This window comes from Mus pahari, chromosome 23 (assembly GCF_900095145.1).
Source record: "Mus pahari chromosome 23, PAHARI_EIJ_v1.1, whole genome shotgun sequence".
In the NCBI taxonomy this organism is placed as follows: domain Eukaryota; kingdom Metazoa; phylum Chordata; class Mammalia; order Rodentia; family Muridae; genus Mus; species Mus pahari.
In genome coordinates, this window is record NC_034612.1 from 14,993,926 (window position 1) to 15,014,284 (window position 20,359).

Genomic DNA, 20,359 nt, shown 5'->3' on the forward strand with positions numbered 1-20,359 from the left:
TCTCCTGTGTACTCCATCTGTGCCTGTAGTCTCTCCTGTGTACTCCATCTGTGCCTGTAGTTTCTCCTGTATTCCATCTGTGCCTGTAGTCTCTCCTGTACCCCATCTGTGCCTGTAGTTTCTCCTGTGCCCCATCTGTGCCTGTAGTTTCTTCTGTACCCCATCTGTGCCTGTAGTTTCTCCTGTACTCCCTCTTTTGGATGTGACCTGCATTTTCCTAGAATGACCGTGTCAGAAGGGTGCTCCTGAGTTTCTCCCCAGCTAACTTCATAGATGCAGCTTTGCTGAACAACTATAGATTCTGTGGGAGGCACCAGTGACTTAGTTCAGGGCTGCTCCACTCCTGATGCAGAGTAAAATCCTTGATGTATGAGTGTCTGAGGAAAAGTGAGATGAGAATGCTCAAAGGTTTCTGGAATAAGAAGTGAGGAAATTTCAAGGGGCTGGGGGAGTGATCCATTTAAACGGTCTGGAGGTGTGATAATGGGAGCAGGGTAAGGCAGTATTTGTCAGTTGATGCTCATAAGCCCTGATGTAAAGTAAGATCACATGTCTGTGTTGGAGAGTCGTATATGTGTATGTTGAAGAGGAGTGTTGTTTGATTTTTGTCAGATGGTTTAGGTTTTGATGGAGAAACAGAGCCTCACCTATCTCAGGCTGACCTTGAACCCACGGAGCAGCTAAGGATGGTGTGTGCGGACATACCTGGATTTATGTAGTCTTGGAAGGCTTTGTGCATGCTGGTTGAGTACTCTGCCAAACGAGCTACATACCACCCAGCCCTAGAAGAAGAGAGGTTTTAAACAAGTAAAATTTACTCTGAGAGATGGTCTGGGCTACTTGCGCTTGGAATTTGTGTTGTTTCTGTACTTGCTTCTCTCTCTGGAGCATGCAGTCTGTCCTTAGTAATGTTATTCCAGAGCTCATTTTTCATAGCCATGCAAGTTCATAATGGACTTGAAATGGCATTCCATAAAATAACTGTAACTTATTTCCACTCCTAAAAGAAGATGCAGAATAGCATGTACTGTGTTTTTACCTTCTGATAGAACTGAATGCTAAGCCTTGGGTAGAACTCAGAAAGAAGCTCACTTGAAGCTGCATAGAGCCTATGCTCATTCTCAAGGTGTTTGGCACTGTCTCTTTGCTGGTGTGAGAGTGCCCTCTGGAGGTGCTGGGATGAGTTGGGATTTTTTTATTTGCTTTTCATTTTTTGTGGGGTTTTTTGTTGTTGTTGTTGGTGGTGGTGGTGGTTTTTTGTTTGTTTGTTTTTTTGTAGCAACTAGTTGAGACTGGGGGCTAGATGGTTGAAACTGGCAAGGATGTGAATTAGGAATTGAAGTGGACTTGAAATGGCATTATAGAGGTCTGTCAAGCCAGCTGAGGATGGAGGAGTTTTGGTAGCTAGGGAAGAGTGCTGTTTGGAGGCAAAGAAATACACCCTCTGGTAGCCTATGAGAGAAAAATATAAGTGGCCCCAGGTTACGGGGGAAGTGGCAGGGTGAGTTGGGCATCTGTTCTTTAATGGTTGTTAAATGCTAAAGAAGAGGAACAAGCCAAGGAACTGTTGGAAGAGGCGGGGTGGTGTTGATGGAAGGTCCAGATCACTGGCTTGACAATGCAGAAATGTCTTGTAAACCATAGGTCAGCACCTCACTACATACATCATCATTTTTACTGCACTAAAAAACAGTGGAGTCAGAATAGACCTTCAGGGGTACCTGTATTTAGGAGGAAGGATAAAGGAAACAGTGACAGCACTGGGCAAGGTGGAAGAAGGAAGATTTTGAGAGTAGGGAGCTGCAGATGTGTAGAATGAGGAGTCAACAGGGGAAGAAGATTGTCTGACAGTGCTCTTCAGAGGCAGTGTAACAGGCTGGACAGCCGGGTGGGGCTGCTGCTGACGGACAGGCTAGGAGCTGCTGCAGAGGATGGGCGGGAGCCTCTGCACCTGCACACTTCGTGCTGTCCAGAGTGATACTTGCCCTTTTTGTAAATTTCAGCTTTGTATGCATATATTCACTCCATGGAGCACACGTATGGAGACACTTCCATTCTTCCGTCCTACCATGTAGGTTCTGGGGACCAAACTCCGCATTAGGCTTGGCAACAGGTGGCTTGCTCTACTGAGCCATTCTGTAGCCCCTGCCCTTTTGTTCTTACTGACCAAATGCGATTGTTTCTATCCTTGTGTTAGTTGAGAGAGTTCTTGAGTAGGAAAAAGCAGATAAGACCAAGTTTTAATGATTATTTGGGCAGGTGCCAAAAGTTAAAGCCATCTTTTCAACATGCAGGACCATTTGCTGTCACAAGTGACATTTTCTCCCTTTTGGTGGAACTAATAGCATAGTTGATAGAAATAGTAGGCGATGTCAGAGGCACCTTCAACAGGATAGGATGGTAAAGGGAGCAGGGCCTTGGGTTATGAGATAGCTTTGAGTGACAGGGGACTATGATTTCTCTATGGGAGCCCATAGAGACCATCCTGGCTAAAGACATGTTCCCCTACATTGAGCTGGTATGCAGATTCTTGGAGACCTTTTCAGTTACTTACTGCAGTAACCTAATACAAGAAGCAAGACAAGTCAGGGTTCATTTTGGCTCATAGTTTTAAAAAAAATCCATTCCATCATTTGGCATTTCAAACTGACAGCAGACAGGAGTAGAGCTACACTGTATAACCTCAAAGCCTGTACCTAGTGACCACAGCTACAGCCAGACTCCACCCTTCTAACGGTTCCCCAATTTTCCAAAACACATTACCAGCTATACGGACAGAGTAGGGCCGCTTCACATTCAAACCCCAGCACAGGTCTTGACTTCAGAGAACTTAAAACCCATGTTGTGGTCGTCGTTGTCATCTGTTGTGTTTCCCCATGCTGTGCTGCCACCAGACTCTAAAGGATCTGTGCATTCCCTTTGTTCGCATCCTGTAATACTGATCTTTGCGATGCTCAGAGCTTGGGGTCTGTTCTGCCTGCAGGATGAGATACCCTTGTTACGGCAGAAGCAAATGTCAGGTGTGCTTTGTGGAGTGGACTTGGGGACCCTGCCTATTTCAGGGATCAGAGAGCCTCCTGAGAAAGCTGCATCCTTAGGGACATGGAAGGGGACAGATCTGTCAGCCCATTTTAAGAAAGGGGGTGTGTGTTTTCAGGATTCTTTGGATCTAGGACAAACCTCAGGAACAAGGGCATCCTTTCCAGGACAGTTGACATTTCTTGTCTTTCCTAAGCCCTTGGATTCATTTTCTTCTCTGCATTTTCTGTTTTTATCTTGCTGATGGGCTTGTCTTCCTCCTGACTGGTTTGCTGCGATCTGTTGGACCCTCTGCAGCACTTGTGGACTTGGTAGTCTTCCAGGTTCTTCTCTCAAGCTTACCACTGCACTCTTTGTGTTGTTTATGATCTTGAGAGGCAGGGAAAGCTGATTTTGTTGGTGCTTTTGATACTGTTTTAAGCCCTGTCATAGATAACAGTTAGTGTATGGCCGAGCTTGCTCTCTCGTGGCTGAGAAGCACTGTGACTGTACGGTAGCACAGTAGGGACCAATGGCAGAATTCTGTGTAAACTCTTCCCTGTATGTCCTCCTTATAACAAGTCCCATGGCTCCTTCTGTCTACAGAGAAGTTGGTGAGAAACTGTCCCTTATGTCTGTCTGGACAGAGAGCCTATCCTTGGCACTAACAGTCCCGTTTCTCTTACACGTGACTACTACTAACAATGCTATGGTCACTTTCATCAGTGTAGCCTCCTGCCAGTTCCTCTCCCTAAAGTCTGAGAACAAATCAGCATCACCCCAACTTCACAAATTACACGGTGAAAGTGTGTCCTATCTAAGGAAAACAAGGCGGCGAGCTGGTGCTAGAAAGGCCTGTGCCTAAGAACAGACCTTGAGATTTCTACTCAAACTGCTGTGTGTGTGTGTGAGTGTGTGTGTGTGTGTATGTGAGTGAGTGTGTGTGTGTGTGAGTGTGTGTGTGTGTCTCTGTGTGTGTTGGGGGAGGGGAGGGTAAGTTCACCAGTGAGGATGGCTGTGCATCCATCTGTGTGGAACCAACCCTGCAGACTGCTAACATTGTAAGTGTCCAGGCATCTTTTACTTCATCTTGTTAGTACCTTTTAGGATCTGGGGCCTTCGTTGCAATTCCTTTCTTCACCTTTAAGTGAAGATTGTGTAACAGGGATGGTAAAGCCAAGCCAGGAGTCCCTCTGTCTGGCTTGGGTTTGTCTTCAGTCTTCCTCTTGCCTGAAGCATCAGTGAAAAGCACCCCTGGCTTTTGTCTCTCTCTGGGATCCCTGCCAGCTGAGTCCGCCACGCAGCCTCCGTGACCTCCATCTCAGTTGGATGTAGTTCCTCACAGTGTGGCGGATCACTGTGGTGCTAAGCAGTTACAGATGCCCTTGCCTTTCTTCCCCATCGTTTCTTGAGTTTCTTCTGTTTTTTCATGTCTTGAATCTATGTTCACACAAGCCCTCGGTATGACTGGTCTGTCCTGTCCTGTGAGCTTTTCAGCTTGCCCATTCATGGCCCCCAGCTCTTGGAGACACCTGCACTGCACAGTGTAAACCTGGTGCTTTTGTCCTGCCTTTGAGTTTCGTAGAACCCTGAGACCTCGAATAAAGTCTACTCTATACTAAAAAGATGTAAGTACCCTTGTGGGTAAGCTCCTGTACATTTCTCTCTGCATCAGTCCTGAGTTTTGCTTACCCTGTCTTAAGTCAGGGATTCCCTGTCTGGCTCCTTGTTAGGGGATGCAAACTGCTCATGCTCCAAGTGACAACAGGCTCTCCTCCCAGTACATTTTCACTTCCTTTCTGATAAGCAGTACAGTAACACCTGAGTGGCGTTACGGCCTGGGTATAACAGTAGCCCACGCCATCTTTCCTGGGTCATGTGATTTATAGAAATAGCAGAGAGCTGGGTATGGAAGGGCTGCTGTTGCTGAAGAAGATCACTTTCCACTTTGCTAAAAGCTGTCTTGTCTCCCTGCAGTTGGCTGATGTGGGCTTGTGCTATTCTTTAGCCTTTCTTCTGCCTTTTCCTGGTGGTGGCTGAGCTTTCCAGCCTATGGCTTGGGGTTTGAACTAGTTTTGAACTAGAGGAAGGAAGCTGGGTTAGCAAGTGAGAGAGAACAGATCTGGCCTACCCCCTCCTTCCTTCCTTTCTTTCTTTCTTTCTTTCTTTCTTTCTTTCTTTCTTAGATTTATTTATTATTATATGTAAGTAAACTGTAAGCTGTCTTCAGATGCACCAGAAGAGGGCGTCAGATCTCATTACGGATGGTTGTGAGCCACCATGTGGTTGCTGGGATTTGAACTCAGGACCTTAGGAAGAGCCGTCGGTGCTCTAAACCACTGAGCCATCTCACCAGCCCCTTTCTTTTTACTTCCTATCATCCTGTAGTGCAGTTAAGCATACCACACTGGCGTAGACAGAGTAAGTTACACCCTGACCCTTGCTGGGCCTCTGAGTGGTGGCCTAAGGTGCTTCTGTTTCATTGGTTACCCATTGTGCTCTTCCTTCATGAGGGAAGAGCAGGTACCTCACCCCTCAGTGATTACTCCCAGGATAATCCTGTCAGCTTTCTTTTTGTTTTTCTTTTTAAGATTTATTTATTTATTTAATGTATGTGAGTACACTGCAGCTCTCTTCAGACACACCAGAAGAGGGCATGGGATCCCATTACAGATGGATGTGAGCCACCATGTGGTTGCTGGGAATTGAACTCAGGACCCCTGGAAAAGTAGTCAGTGCTCTTAACCTCTGAGCCATCTCTCCAGCTCCCCCTAGCAGCTTTCTTAATTCTGCTCAAGATGAGGCTGATGGGGACAAGCAACCAGGGACTAACTACATAAGGGTTTGAACTTGGGTCTGTTGTCTAGAAGCCCTCTGTCCTCCAAGTTACTCTGAAGTTAGGCATTTACTAGGTAGAAAAGGTAAGTTTAGACCTGTGTGTGCTGTTCCCATGAGGCTCTCTCTCCCTACAGGCCGTCATCTGTCCATTACAGTGCTGTCTGTAGGTGGTGTTGAAGGGTGAGAGGGACAGTAGTAGCCTATCAGCCTGCCCAGGGTTCAAGGCCCAGAAGGAGCGGAAATGGTGAGAGACAGACAAAGCTTTGGCTTTGGGCAGAGTTGGAGCCTTCATTACTGGAGATGAGCTCATGGCCTTCAGAAGCCTTTGTGAAGTAACACATTTGGCAGACTACACTAATTAAGTAAAGGAAATAAATAAACAAATGTTAGTGTCAGCTATGCTCTGGGCACTCTGATAGATACCTCCTGGTTCATTTCTGTAACTCTCCCAGCTAGTCACTGGAGATGTTAATCTCCTACTGTGCAGACAGCCTGAGGTCAGCCGGGATCACACAACAGGTGGCAGACAGGCCTCCACCTAGCTGTGCCAGTTTCTAGGTCATTTCAGCAGAAGGTTTTGCTGCAGGGGCTATAGATGTACACCCAGGGCTCTCCATGATATCCATAACACATGCACTCATCCTCACTGAAAAGAGAACTTGGCCTCTTTCCCTTTATAATTTTCTGTTCTTTGGACACAGTCTATGGAAATTTCTAGTTAAAAAAAAAAATCAGACAACCCTTTTGTCTTTTTTTTTTTTTTTTTTTTTTTTTCTCATTAGGCTCTAAATTGCAGCACCCCCAGGACAGAGTGAAGGCATGTCTTCCCTATACCTCTGAAAACTCATGGCCCAGGTACTTCATTTTACTATGAGCAAACTGTCAATAAGGGAACGAGGTTTTTACAGTTTGATAGAATTCCAAAAAAAGGAGAAAGACAGAATTATCTTGATGTCACCAGTCTGGCTTTAGAATGAACTCCTTTGACTAAAAAGCAGCCTGGAAGATCTAGGGCCCTGAGAGAAGCATCTTCCCTTACAGTGGCGGCGTCCGTCCGGGAGAAGCCAGCTGCTAAGGGAGCGTCAGCATCCTCACAGCCCACTGTTGAGATCCCGCCCAGGGGCAGCCAGTCCCAAAGGGAAGCCCTGTTAGACTACGAGCACTCGCATAGAAGGTCAACCATATGAAACAGATTCCTGCAGCCCTTGGTACATGCTGGGGCTATTCTGGCTGAGTGAAGACAAACAGACCAGACCTCTTTCTTAGACTGCTCCGTGGTATTCAGCTGCGGCTTTCTGCAGCGGTGGTGGTGTGGGAGGAAGGTTAACTGCCTGTCGTGAGCCAGGGCCTGGGGGAGTAGTGCGAGTCTGGCATCCCGTTTTGCAGGGGAGATGGCACACAGGCCCCAGTACCAAGTGGTCTTTTCATTGAATTTATGTGACACAGGGCCTTCCTTGGACTTGTGCTTCCTCCCAGACCTGCCAAGTTGGAACCCGGTGGCTTTTGATTCCTAGGCTTCCTGACTACTTTTGAGGAGGGGCGCACTCCCTCATTTGTTGGGTACCCATCCTTCAGAGAAGCAGCTGAGACCAAGGTTAGTAAGCTGCTCCTGCTTAGCAATTACAACCCTTTTAAAGCAAATACTTGAGAATGATCTCAGAGGACTCGGAGTGGGTTTGTTTGAGGACAGTGTGGTAGTGGGAGTCACAAAGCACATACAGGTTCTGCTGCTGTTCACATGTGCCTAAGCCGCTTTCTGGGTGGGTTTTAGGTGGATTCTTAGCCCTTGGTGTCTCTGGGCCTCTTTAAACTTGGAAAAATGTCTCCCATAATAAAAGTGAAAATTAAAATTTTACAAGAATGTTAACTCGGGGCTGGCAAAATGACTCAGGAAATAATGGTTCTTGATCAATCCTGACCCTGAGTTTGACCCCCATGGTGAAAGGGGACAGCTGACCCCACGACTTCTACATATGTACTGTAGCAAGCTTGCCAGCACTCGTCTAGCCACACAGAAATGTTTTTTCACTGCTCAGAAGTGGAAGGGATGGGGTTAGGATAGGGAATGGAAACAGAACTAAGGTGTTCTCCATAGGTTCCTGTAGTTCCCCCCAGATGACAGTAGCACAGGTTCCCTGTGCTTTCCAGGCAGACACACTGGTCACGTAGTGCTCACAAGCTGAGTGCTTGTGCACAGGACGCTGAGATCAGATGAAGGTGTGGTATTGTGTCTCTAACATTTGTGGAAGTTGGGTCTTGGGCTAACATGCTTGAGATCCCAGTGCTAGTACAGCAGGAAAGCCAGAGCCCAGATTCCAAGGTGTCTGCTGTGTGCGAGGCCCTGCCTGTCTGTCTGCAGGGTCCTTGGACAAGTGGTTCTCTGTGTGTGGAGGAAGAGCAGAATGCTCTGGGTGCCAAGCGGGAGATAGAGAGAGGTTACTTCTAAAATTACTTTTCAGAGCTGGGGTGCACTCAAGAACAAACTTGAACATATCCCTATCTGTACAGGGCATGCTCGTCCTAAGAAGGGCTTCATGCCTCTCTGAGCTTTCAAATTAGGGTTTTGCCTGTGGCCGACAGTGGGCACTTGGATGAAATTTAAGGAGTAGAGTTAGAAGGCACTGGGCTGGAGTGAAGAGTGTGCCTCCGGAGGAGCCCTGGTGGCTGCTCAGACATGGTACCTGGCCTAGGACACTGCTACTCATCCTTGTGTGCCTGAGGCAAGGCTGCCAGTATTGTGTCCATGGCATACAGACTCTTATGACTGGTTGGCTACTCTGGTGATAAGCCCTTGCTACCCACTCTCCCCTGCTACTGCCAGCTATAGTGCTTATGTTTCCTGGGGAAATAGAAGGAAAGAGTGAACGTACTACAGTGGAAGGGGGGGATTGTTTAGGGGTTTGTGAAGTGTCATCCCTTAGAGGAACGAATGTAAATGAGATAGATACACAAGCTGTACCTCTCCCTTCCTGAGTAGGCAGGAAGGGAATCCAACTGGTAGAGTATGGCAGGCTTGGCTTGGGAGACAGATGGGTCGTACAGGCCATACTCCACATCACTAACAGGCATTCGTTATGTGCATTGTCTCCAAATGGAACAGGGCTCCCAGGAGTGTGCCATTTCCTTCCTTAGTAGTTTCTCAGGCTCCTGTCACAAAGTGCTGTGGACAGATTTGATTTTTCACCAGCTGTTGTAAGATGATGATAGCCTCATTTTTTCTGAAACCCTATCTCTACTTAGCTGCCTCTAAGGGTGCCAAACTTAGAAAAACAAAACAAAACAACATTGGGGCCCAACTTCATCTACTAAGTCTTCATCCTAACCAGATGAGGGCCACATTCCAGCCTGTATTAAGTAGATCGGAGAGATGCCAGTGTGTACCCCTCCTTTCTTGACAGAGTTGATGGTGCTAGGAGAATCTGGCCACTTGGTCTTGCAGTTAGAGCAAGGAGATTCTGCTACTGAGCTATGGTTGGGCTACATAGTAGAAGGGCTTGGGACCAAAGTGGGTGTGGGTGTAGAGGGAAAGCCATACTGAGAGGGTAGGGGTGTCAGGGGCAAGGCCCAGATGGTTCGGGGAGCAGCATTTGAGGAATACTGACGTGGAAGAAGGTGTCCCCAGCACAGAATTCAGAGCAGCATATAGACATTAAGGCAGTGCTAGATCATATTTGCCTAAAGCTCTGACTCTTCTAAGACTATAGTCCTCCCACCGCCAGTGCCCACCCAGGATATCCCATCTTTTGTCCCCTGCTGTCAGTCTGCCCCTTAGGACTAGCTTTTAGCCCCTTCCTGTCTCTAGAGACACTACCACCTGGGGGGGGGGTCTTTGGGGAGGGTTATTTCTTTGAAACAGAATTCCACATGCTGTGTGTGTGTCTTGTGTTGTGGAAATTACTTAATCCCAATCCAGTGTTTTCTACACTGCCCTGACCATTTTAGTTCCCAAATAAAAGACACACACAACCTTTATATTTACAATAAGGTTTAATCAGCAGTAGAGCTGGGCAGATGACTACTCCCTGCTATAGAACCCCCTTTCTACCTGGGCTGCTCTTATCTCCCATTTGGCCGGCCCTCAGGGCCGTGTTTTTATGGCTCACATAACCCATGGCAGGTTCTTCCTCCTCATCTTCTTCTCTCATGATTCTTGATAAAAGACCTAACCCTCAACAGTCCAGTCTCTGCCCCACCACTGTCTTCCCCACACTGAGCACCTTCCCCCCTAGCCCTCCTGTGGCTAACTTGTGTGGTGATTTCAGCGTTTAAGTGCTCACCATCTATATTCCTGAGGGGTGGGAGGTGAGGGCCTCTCCCAGAACTTGCTCAGAGGATTCTGGGACTGGCGCCTCATACTCTCCAGAGCAGACCCAAAGCCTGGCCTTAGTCAGATGTCCATGGAATGCAGGCCTCTGTGCCTGCCTCTGCTGTTCTGCATCTACGAGGTAAGCAACAGAGCTGTCGTCAGCGTCTCTTCTGGTAATAGCTCTCTTCTAGGCTGACAGGTCTGCTGGCTTTCAAGCATCAGCCACTTATCAGCATGCCCTGGGGGAGCGAGGATTCAGGATCTTCCAGCACAGTCTTCCAGTTCTCAAGGCTTTTGTGACTCATTGCGCTTCCCCACCCATGTATCACTACCCAGCCACCATGACACCATCTGCAGCTGTCAGTGAGAAAGGTGATCTGGGAGCTCTTCCGAAGGTCCTGAGTTCAATTCCCAGCAACCACATGGTAGCTCACAACCATCTGTAATGGGATCTGATGCCCTCTTCTGGAGTGTCTGAAGACACCAACAGTGTTCTTATGTATAACAATAAATAAATCTTAAAAAAAAAAAAAAAAAAAACAAAGGTGATCTGGTGGCTGTTTCCCTGTACAGGAGGAGTGGTTTCTGAGAGGCCCTCAGAGAAATGGTCAGCGTGTCTGCTTCTCGTTTTCTTTTCCCAGAGACTGCCCCTGGTGCTTTGGATGGCTGAGTACAGAGCACAAGCTCCGGGTACAGTGGGGTATGATGGTAACGTCTGCACGTCTGACCTAGTAAGGCTACCCTGGTAAGGCTGCTTTAAGCCTCTCTGCCTGGAGTGGGCTTACCAGTACTTCAGAACACCCACACCTAGAGCTTAAGAAAAGCCTAACGCGCCATTTTTACTTGACTTATGAGTAATAGGGTCATTGTCTTCAAAGCACCGCAGTTGTTTCTGAATAGTCTCATTTTAGATACCACAAGGGAATGATGTGGACCTCAGGCAGAATTATTGCCTTTCATTTGCAGGAGAGAAGGACTGGGGGTGGGGGGCCGGCATCTGGTGCAGAAGGAGCTGGCTGCAGGTCAGAGTAGGTACATGTAGCTGGCGCATTAGCCGCCTGCCAAGTTTGGCACACGCCTTACACATTTCCAGCAGGTGGGCGTCTCAGGATAGGGACAGTGGAAACCAGGACGTGTCCTATACCCCTGTGGGAAGGCAGAGACATCTGCAGTGGAAGGCCCTCTGTCCTTTTAGGATGGTTGTTAGAAAACCTGTCTTGAAGAAAGCCAATCATCAGCGTTTCCCACCTAGCCAGGGGCTGGATCCATAGATGGCCTTCGCTCCTGCTTTAGGGCAGGCAGCACTAGCCCGTTCCTCCTGCTTTCATCTGTCTTGTAAGGTGAGCCTAAGGATTAAGTGGGGAGGAGCCAAAAAGGACAGTCCAGCCATGTATTTGGAAGAGTTGGAAAGACTGACTAGAACTTGATCACCACGGGGCGTCAGGCCACGTAGAGAAGAAAACTTCGGACAGAAGGAGCTTGGTGAACAGAGTTGGCAGTGAATCATTGGAGGGCTGGGTCAGAGAAGATACTTGGAGAAGTCCCTTAGACCAGGATGGTCATGATCAGTGAAGGCTGTGGACTGGGCACAGCCTTAGAGCATCATGAGTCTAGAGCTCTTTGAGGAACTTGTGCTGGGTGTAGGCTGACAACTGCTCGGGGCTGAAGAAATATTTCTGGAGAACAGATAGGAACACATTCAGTTAAACTCCTAGAGGGACAAACCAGGATGCCAAATAGAGGGGAGCAGCCTGGGTGCTAGCAGAGGCCCTTGTCCAGGGCACATGGGGCAGCGTGAGAAAAGAATATGCTGTGCTGTTAGAGTGCTAGGGAAGTGTATCAGAAAAACGGGGAGGGACTAAGTGTCCATCTGTGATCCCAGACCAAGTCTGGTGGCACCGTTTAGTGCTCAGAAGCATGTGCAACAAGTGCGGGGAGTTGGTTAGAACAACGGGGTTACTCAGAGTGGCAGGAAAGGTAGCAGTGAGTGACTGGATCGAATCCTGCATCAGGTGTGAGAGCATGGTGACCCAGGAGGATTGATTGGCATGAGTTCTATCCTGGTAAGAACAGACCCGGGTGCCATCGTAGGTGTAAGGGGGAGGGGTGGCAGCAGGGGAGAGGTTACTGTGGGGGCTGTGCTAGAATGGGAAGTGGGAAAGGAGAAGACAGCCAGTGTCTCAGTGGGAGGACCAGCATTGACTAGGAGACTGGCGATGTGAGCAGAGAAGACTCCATAGTGTTGACCAGGAAAAATGCTGTGACAGGTATTTGTGGGCAAAGGACAGTTTCAGCCCTGATGGACGGGTGCTGCCAGACCCACTGGCTAGCCTTAACCTCTGTCATATGGAGGCTGTGGCTGGGTCGCATGCATTACTCAACTGAATTGAGAGAGTAATGTTATGTATCTTTCTAGGAGCTTAACAACCCTTTATTACAGCAATTGTATATGCAGAGGCCTACCAGGCTTTATATGAAAATTTCAAATGAGTTTCAAAGTAAAGAAAGAAACAAATGGACTCCTAGGAACTCCTAACTACAGGGCTGATAGGCATGTTCTTTTTGGTCCTTCCCAGGTCAGTCTGTGGAGTGCTGGTTACCAATTGCTGTTGGTCTCGGTGTCCTGAGCATGTGTACCTCTTTTCCAAACAACAACGTACAGAGCACTGTAGCCTTGAGCTTCCAGCGCTGGCTCCTTCGCAAGGCCATCTCAATGATGTGAATTTGTAAAATAGATGCAAAACCGTGGTGAGACCTGTATGCCAGGTCTGATGCTGAAGGCAGACTGTGTAAATCCCTGGCTGAAGTTGGGAGGCTGTGCGTGTGGCTGTAGCTGTCCAGGAACTTAACTGGGGTCCCTGCCCAGATGTCCCCAGAGCAGTTATAGCTTACCATCCCTGCTTCCACCTCAGAGAACTGGCATCCAGTGTTGGTGCCTACATCCTCCTGGGCCCCTCCCCAGTGTGCTGCCTCCCCAGCTGCTGCTCTGTGGAGACTGCACACCTTTGCTCTGCATTACTGGGTGGAAAGTATGGACCCATGTGAAGACATCCCGGAGAAACTAAAGATAAAGAGCTTGTTGCTTTTGATTTTGTTTTTCAACAAACTTAAACTCTCTGGTCAGCCATGCATGTACCAGGGGATGTTATAATGTATGAAGAGAACAGGTCTCAGTTGGAGTGTCTGTGCTTGCTCTGTTCCCTTCTGCTCCTCTTCCCTGGAGCTGGGAGCTGACGCTTGTGCACTGAGACGTGGTTGCAACAGCACTACAGCTTCATGTGGTGTTGTGGCCTGGCAGCCTGAGGGAAGTTGCCATCAGCTGTTCTCCTGTCCCACCTGTCCTTATATCCTACCACCAGAGTCCCCTCTGCAGGCCAAAGCCTAGAGCCTCTCTTCTTGGGATCCTTTTCGGGCATTTAAAACTCGGAGCACTAGTCCTCAACTTCACCTGCATGTGAGGCCAGCTTTAACAGGCAGTCACACCAAGCAGGTGCTGGTGGGTAGTGAAGAAGACGCATGAGGCTTTCTGAGCTTTCTGAGCTTTCTGGAAGCCTTGAGGAGCTTTTAGATCTATAGGGTTTTGGAGCTCTCGCTGGTGACTTTGTGGACATGACTAGCCCACCTCAGTTTAAGGAGATCTAACCTGTGGAGCTGTGTTTGCTAGTATTTAGGCTTTGGGTGGTACCTGGCTTGTTTTCTGAATTTTGATTTGCTTTTTAAAATCTTTCTGTTTTATTTTCCTAAAAATTATGTTGGGAGTTGACTCAGAAGTAAGGCTGGTGCTGGCTTCCTTTGTCCTCTTCTGTGGCTGCTACACCTCTGCCTTTCTCTGCTCTTCTGAGACTTAGACTCATGGTCCTGGGTGCAGGCTCAACTGGAGACTTGAGCCATTTGTGGTTTCGTTAGTATCGTAGCACCACGGGGACAGGGGACAGGGGATGGAATGCCTTGTTTGCTATTGCAGAGGAGCCTGGGAGAAGGAGGTGTCTTTTCTTGGCCCTTCAGCAAGATACAGAGTGCTTCCTCATCCTTCTCTGTACCCTGGATTCAGTGGCTTGAAAGACTTGCTGTTTGCACTTCTTACTTTGCCTGTTTTTCTTTTTCCTTGCTTCGTTTTTGAAGCACCATATCACACCATGTCACTCCTGTGGGCTTCAGGATGACCCAAGACTAGACATTAAAGTAATCTAGTGGCATTTCCCTGTAGGTCCAGTGCCCGTGAATCACCTAATACCCTCTTTTGGCAATTGGTTTGTGTCCCCTTCGAAAGGAAGACCTGCTATTCTACGATAGCCTAGCTGTCTTTGATCCAGAGCTGCCAACCCCTGTGGCCTTGACTCCTTGCCACAAACAGGCTTTCCCACACAGCCTGGCTAACGTTTCTCTGCCTGTTCCCTGGAAGCTTACCTCAGAGGTTCTGTTTGGCTTGGGGCAGTGACCACTGCCTTACTGTGAGGATCTCACAATCCTAACACTTTAAGCAAGCCAATGATTTGCTTGCTTACAGGTTCAGAAGTCCATTATAATCATAGAAGGAGAATGGCAATGTCCAGGTAGGCAGGCATGGCACTGGAGGACCTAAGAGTTCTACATCTTGTTCCAAAGGCAAACAGGAGAAGACTAACTCCCACCTGGTTAGGAGGAGGGTCTCACTGCCCTCCCCACCACACACACACACACACACACAGTGATACACTTCCTCCCACAAAGCCACACCTCGTAATACTGCCACTCCCTAGGCTAAGCATAGTCACACCACAATAACCATATATACATGCATATAAAAAAACTAGATTAAATTTTTAAAAAATCTTTTTGTTGTTGTTGTTGTTGTTTGAGATAGGGTTTCTCTGGGGAGCCCTGGCTGTCCTGGAACTCACTTTGTAGAACAGGCTGGCCTCGAACTCAGAAATCCGCTTGCCTCTGCCTCCCGAGTGCTGGGATTAAAGGCGTGCGCCACCATGCCCAGCTTAAAAACCCTTTTTATAGAATCCTTTTAAAACCCTTGTTGAGGATCGTGGAGGCGGCTCGGTAGTAAGTGACAGCATGAGGACTCACATTTGAATGAATCTACAGAACACTGCAAAGTTGGGCGTGGGCACATGCATGTAAACATGTGTCTAGAATCCCAGTATGCAGACAGCACACAGTGATAAAACAAAAGACTGTCTCAAACAAGGTGGGAAATAGGGGCCAAGGCTTTTCTCTGACTTTCACGTGTCCCCTATGGCTATGAAAAGCCTAGAAATAAGGGAGCGGCAAATGTTTCCCATCTGCTCTCTAGAATGAGACAGCCATGGTGGGGTGTGAGCAGGGTTTCTAAAGGATCCTGGTCATCCTTACAGAGCACTAACTGGCAGAGCTTGGGAGTGAACAACATGCCACATTCATTCTTCCCCGTAGTCATATTGCAGTACAGGAAGCAGATCAGAACCTAGGAGATAAAGAAAATAGTTACAAGTTGTATGTTCTTTGAAGAAACCAAATAAGATGAAAGTTGTATCCTGCTTAGGGGCCTTCCTTACTCAGGGGCAAGGAGCTGGCATAACCACATGAAAGTAGAGCCAGTCCTGGGATCGAGCAGTGTGCAAAGGCCGGAAGGCAGGCTGCAGTTGGGTTGTATAAGAACTGAAGAGAAAGGACGGCCATTGGGGCGGGGCCTCAGTACTCAGGGTGAAGATCAGATGTAACTGGCATGCCGGGAAAACATGTAGATGGTTCGGCCAGGGGAATGTTGGACACTGACATGTTGTATCATCTTTCTCACATGTGGAGTCGATCTTCCAAAGTGGAGATGGTTTTTCTCCTGCAGGACAGCTACTCTTCAAACTCACTTATTGGTCAGGAGGAGTTCTCTTCTCCTTGACAGTGCTCATGTAATGATGAGTTGCTACTTGGCCTAAAACAGGACCATGATGTCTTCCAATTCTTTTCTCAGACCTACAAATCCAAGCTACTTCTCTCTGGAAGATAAGAGAGCTACCTCCTCAGGACCAAGAAAAGGTAGGTAGGGGTGTGTCTGTCTGTTTGTCTATGTCTTTGTGTCTGTGTGTCTTGTCCTACTCCTCCTATGTCGTGCGCCCCCCCCCCCCGTGCCTTATCCCCATCCCTGTCTCATTTAAGTAACATTAATCCTGACTGGACTTTTCTGGACTAAAAGGACCTTGCACGTTATTTATTGTTTGTATTACAGAAAACCAGCGTGCTACTCTATAGAGTCCCCAGGAGCAAGACTGGCTGTCCTGGAAGCCAAGGAGCCTTCATGCTGGCAAGGCCTGCCATCTGATGGGCAGGAGACAAAGCGACGTTCTGACTCTCCTGAGGGTGCTGTGGCGGCTCCTCACCAGCTGGCACCTTCTGCCCTGGGCAGACAGATCATACTGCACAGGCCTTTATGAGTGAGAAGTAGAAGAGTACTGTACATCAGAACAAACGACTCCAGGGGCTCAAAACAAAGGCTCACTCTTTCCTGCCCCTCAGGAAATGTTGACCACTCAGGATCTAAAGGAACGGAAGCTCTATGCTGATGAGCTGTGGGGTTTATGTGAGAGTCGGTATGACTTGGTAATCAGTGGGAGCTCTGAGTGAGGAGCACTATGCAGGAAGAAGCCTTCCACAGAAAGACAGGCAGGGAGAAGCTGAGGCTGACAGTTAGTTTGCCCAATAGTGCAAGCCTGAGATAGACTGTCAAGATGGCGAAATAAGAGGCTTTATGAAGTAGCAGTCCTGGAACTCATAGTTGTGAGGACACTTTCTTCTTTAAGTCACGATACCAAATAGGAAAAAAATGATCTACAAGTGCCCCATGTGCAGGGAATTTTTCTCTGAGAGAGCAGATCTTTTTATGCATCAGAAAATCCATACAGCAGAGAAACCCCATAAATGTGACAAATGTGATAAGGGTTTCTTTCACGTATCAGAGCTTCATATTCATTGGCGAGACCACACAGGCGAGAAGGTGTATAAATGTGACGATTGCGGTAAGGATTTTAGCACGACGACCAAACTTAACAGACACAAGAAAATCCACACTGTGGAAAAGCCCTATAAATGCTATGAGTGTGGCAAAGCCTTCAACTGGAGCTCCCACCTTCAAATCCACATGAGAGTCCACACTGGGGAGAAGCCGTACGTCTGCAGTGAGTGTGGGAGGGGCTTCAGCAATAGTTCTAACCTCTGCATGCACCAGAGAGTCCACACTGGGGAGAAGCCCTTCAAATGTGAAGAGTGTGGGAAAGCCTTCAGGCATACCTCCAGCCTCTGCATGCATCAAAGAGTCCACACTGGAGAGAAGCCCTATAAATGTTATGAGTGTGGGAAGGCCTTTAGTCAGAGCTCCAGCCTCTGCATCCACCAGAGAGTGCACACGGGGGAGAAGCCCTATAGGTGTTGTGGGTGTGGGAAGGCCTTCAGTCAGAGTTCTAGCCTCTGCATCCACCAGAGAGTGCACACGGGGGAGAAGCCTTTTAAGTGTGATGAGTGTGGCAAGGCCTTCAGCCAGAGCACAAGCCTCTGCATCCACCAGAGAGTGCACACCAAGGAGAGAAACCATCTCAAAATATCGGTTATATAAAAATGTTTTGCTAAGAATTAAAAATCTTAAACCCGTAAGTGCCACTAGGAAGGAAACCTCAAATCCACCTACACTGAACCCAGGAACATCTACAGCAGTCCCCAGAAAAACATTCTTTCTGAGGAAGTTTAGGTGAAGTTGTGTTTCTGAACTCGGAGTTCTTCTCTGTATTTGCCCAAGATGGAGCATTGTGTCCCTGTCACAGGTATGGTGATTGCTGAGACTCTGGCGACATGCCACAGAGTTGAAATGATACTCAAAACTCAGGAGCCTTGCTCAGCCGCTCAGTCACCTGGCTGCTGTGCCTCCGGGCAGCGCCAGACACTCCCTTTGGGAGCTCATGCTCCTTCCTCTGTTGAAGCCTCCCTACCGGTCAGTGCATTTAAAGATGGACAGCTCCCGTGAAGGCCGAGTCCTGGTATTTCTGAGGTTGCCCTGACATAGCTTTCCATATATCCTGTTATTTCTGAATCCACCTTACCTCATGTCCTCAGAGTACCTATAAACACTTACCCCTTCCTAGATGGCATTAAACTTCGTTCTAGATATTAGGAAAGTCGTAATATGCACTCACTCAGCCAATCAGGAATCATTGGCAAGTGTACATGCCCTGGAACTTTCCTTTAGTTTCGTGAACTCTGCTAATCGCTAATCACTGTGTCTCTAAGTTAGACTTAGTTTCTAGTGGCTTCAACACATGCTCCAACTTGAATTTTTTTTTTTCTTTTTTAAGTAGCTGAATGTATATATCAGGGAGGAAGAAGCAAGCAAACGGAGCTTGCCTTCTTCAAGAGTGACCCTCTCAGGCTCCTTTTCTAAGTGGTGGGGTTGATTCCCTACTAGCTAGGGAAGGCCTTGAGAGGGCTGACTGGGGAGTCACTGAGAATGAATCTGTCATCTCAGGCAATAATGTGTAGGTGTCGTCATGAGTCACATACAGTTCTTTTTAGGCATGAGTGTGTATTACTGATCCAACATCTTCATTCATTCACTGAGTATTTATTGAACGCCTCCTGGGTGTCGGACATGTACTGGGTGCCGGGAATGCCACTGGATCATGAAGTTCACCTCTGGAGGAGACGGGATAAGTGGTTAACACATAAATAACGTAGTTTGCGGTAGTGATTAAGTGCTATGAGAAACTAGGGTGGTATGTAGAGGGGGGTGGGGGGCCAGGTAGCAAGGGTCAGGAACTTGGCGCTGAAGGTGCTGGGGTCAGGTGAAGGGGGCAGTGACGGGACACAGCACAGTTGCTGCTGGCTCTGGGGACGAGATGCAGGTGCTGGAGGTAGTGTGTGGGGAGGGGAGGTGCTGAGCCATGAGCTTAGTGGCTAGCATTTATAGACCTGTTGTTTGTTTTGTTTCTTACTGACTGATAGTAAAACTCATGGAAGAACTCAAGAGAGGTTGAGAAGACCAAAAGTCCCCAGTGACACCAATACAAAGCTTGCAGTTCCGTTTCCTTCTCATTCCCATTCTCCGTCCTCCACATTCAGTCCTTTGCTCAGGAAGTCTTTGGGGAAACTAATGACCTGCAAATTTGAAGTGGGTGACTGGCTTGGTGGCTTCTGCTAGACATCTAAGGCTGGATAAGGAACTTCCCAGATAATTAGAAGTACACTTGCTTTGTTTTGTTTTTGGGTTTTTTTGTTTTTGTTTTTGGTGTTTGGCTGGAAGAGGTAAAACTGAAGCCTCGGTGCATAGAGGATTTGGTAGAAGCACACTGTCGGTGGGGTTGAAGAATGAATCTGTCACCATGCCTTTCGATGGAGACACCTGAGGCCAGCCTTTGGCCCACAGATCACTGCCTTCCCCCTCTCCATAGAGGGCTATTGGCTATCAAAGCCCCTTCCTGGCCTCACAACCACCACAGCGATTTCCTGTAGTGTCTTACACTTCCATGTCACCGCAGCGTGGAGCATTAGAGAAAAGCCTGGATAGACTTTTAGTTGATAGAGAGCCAGTTGAAATATCATCAATAGAATTTTAGTTTAGGGAAAATTGGTTTGATTTCTAGCTTTATTACTATTGGGTATGTAAGCTTGGGCAAATCGCTTAATCTTCAGGTCTAGTTTTCTCACAGAATGAGGACACTGGACTAAATGATTTCCCAATTTCCAGTTAGTCCTAGAGTTCTATATTTCTACATAGTTGAATTATTTTATCATGCTGTTGCTGGGGAATACAACTAACACTTTTGAAGCTACTAATTTTATGTCAAGCTTTAAAGTCCATAATTGTTATCTTCAGAAATATTATTTGACCTACAGTATGTTTAAATCAATTTAATAAAATCACTTTATAACAGGACTCTGTTTCCTGTGTGGTGTGTGAGTTCAGTAGTCCTGGGGCTTGGGATTGGCTGTCATTTGTGTTTTAGAATAGATATTCGTAACAAAATTTAATCTTACAATGTTGATAGCAATCATACTCTGTGTGACTCATTTTGGTTGTCTGCCTGGACCCTTGGACATGTCTTCTAGGAGCCCATTCTTGTCTCTTCTGACTGGCACATCCTTGACAAAATGTGAGGCACTGCTTAAGCAAGGCCACGTGCATGACCTGCTGTGAAGCAGTCTAGCGGCCACCAGCTCAGAGGGGACAAGTCTACCTTGGTGACTGAG

At 47.7% G+C, this 20,359-nt stretch overlaps 1 protein-coding gene across 2 annotated transcripts in view; it reads left to right on the forward strand.

The window, feature by feature from the left end:
* Znf664 (zinc finger protein 664) overlaps nt 1-20,045 on the forward strand; it is a 26,080-nt gene extending 6,035 nt beyond the window's left edge. For both annotated transcript variants that reach the window (XR_003842960.1, XM_021186931.1), the window contains exons 3-4: nt 16,101-16,165; nt 16,356-20,045. Coding sequence is in view for 1 of the 2 variants with exons in the window: in XM_021186931.1 (XP_021042590.1) it covers nt 16,950-17,735 (786 nt within the window). In the remaining variant the exon portion in view is untranslated. The remainder of the gene's footprint in view (nt 1-16,100; nt 16,166-16,355) is intronic.
* The last annotated feature ends 314 nt before the right edge of the window (nt 20,046-20,359 follow it).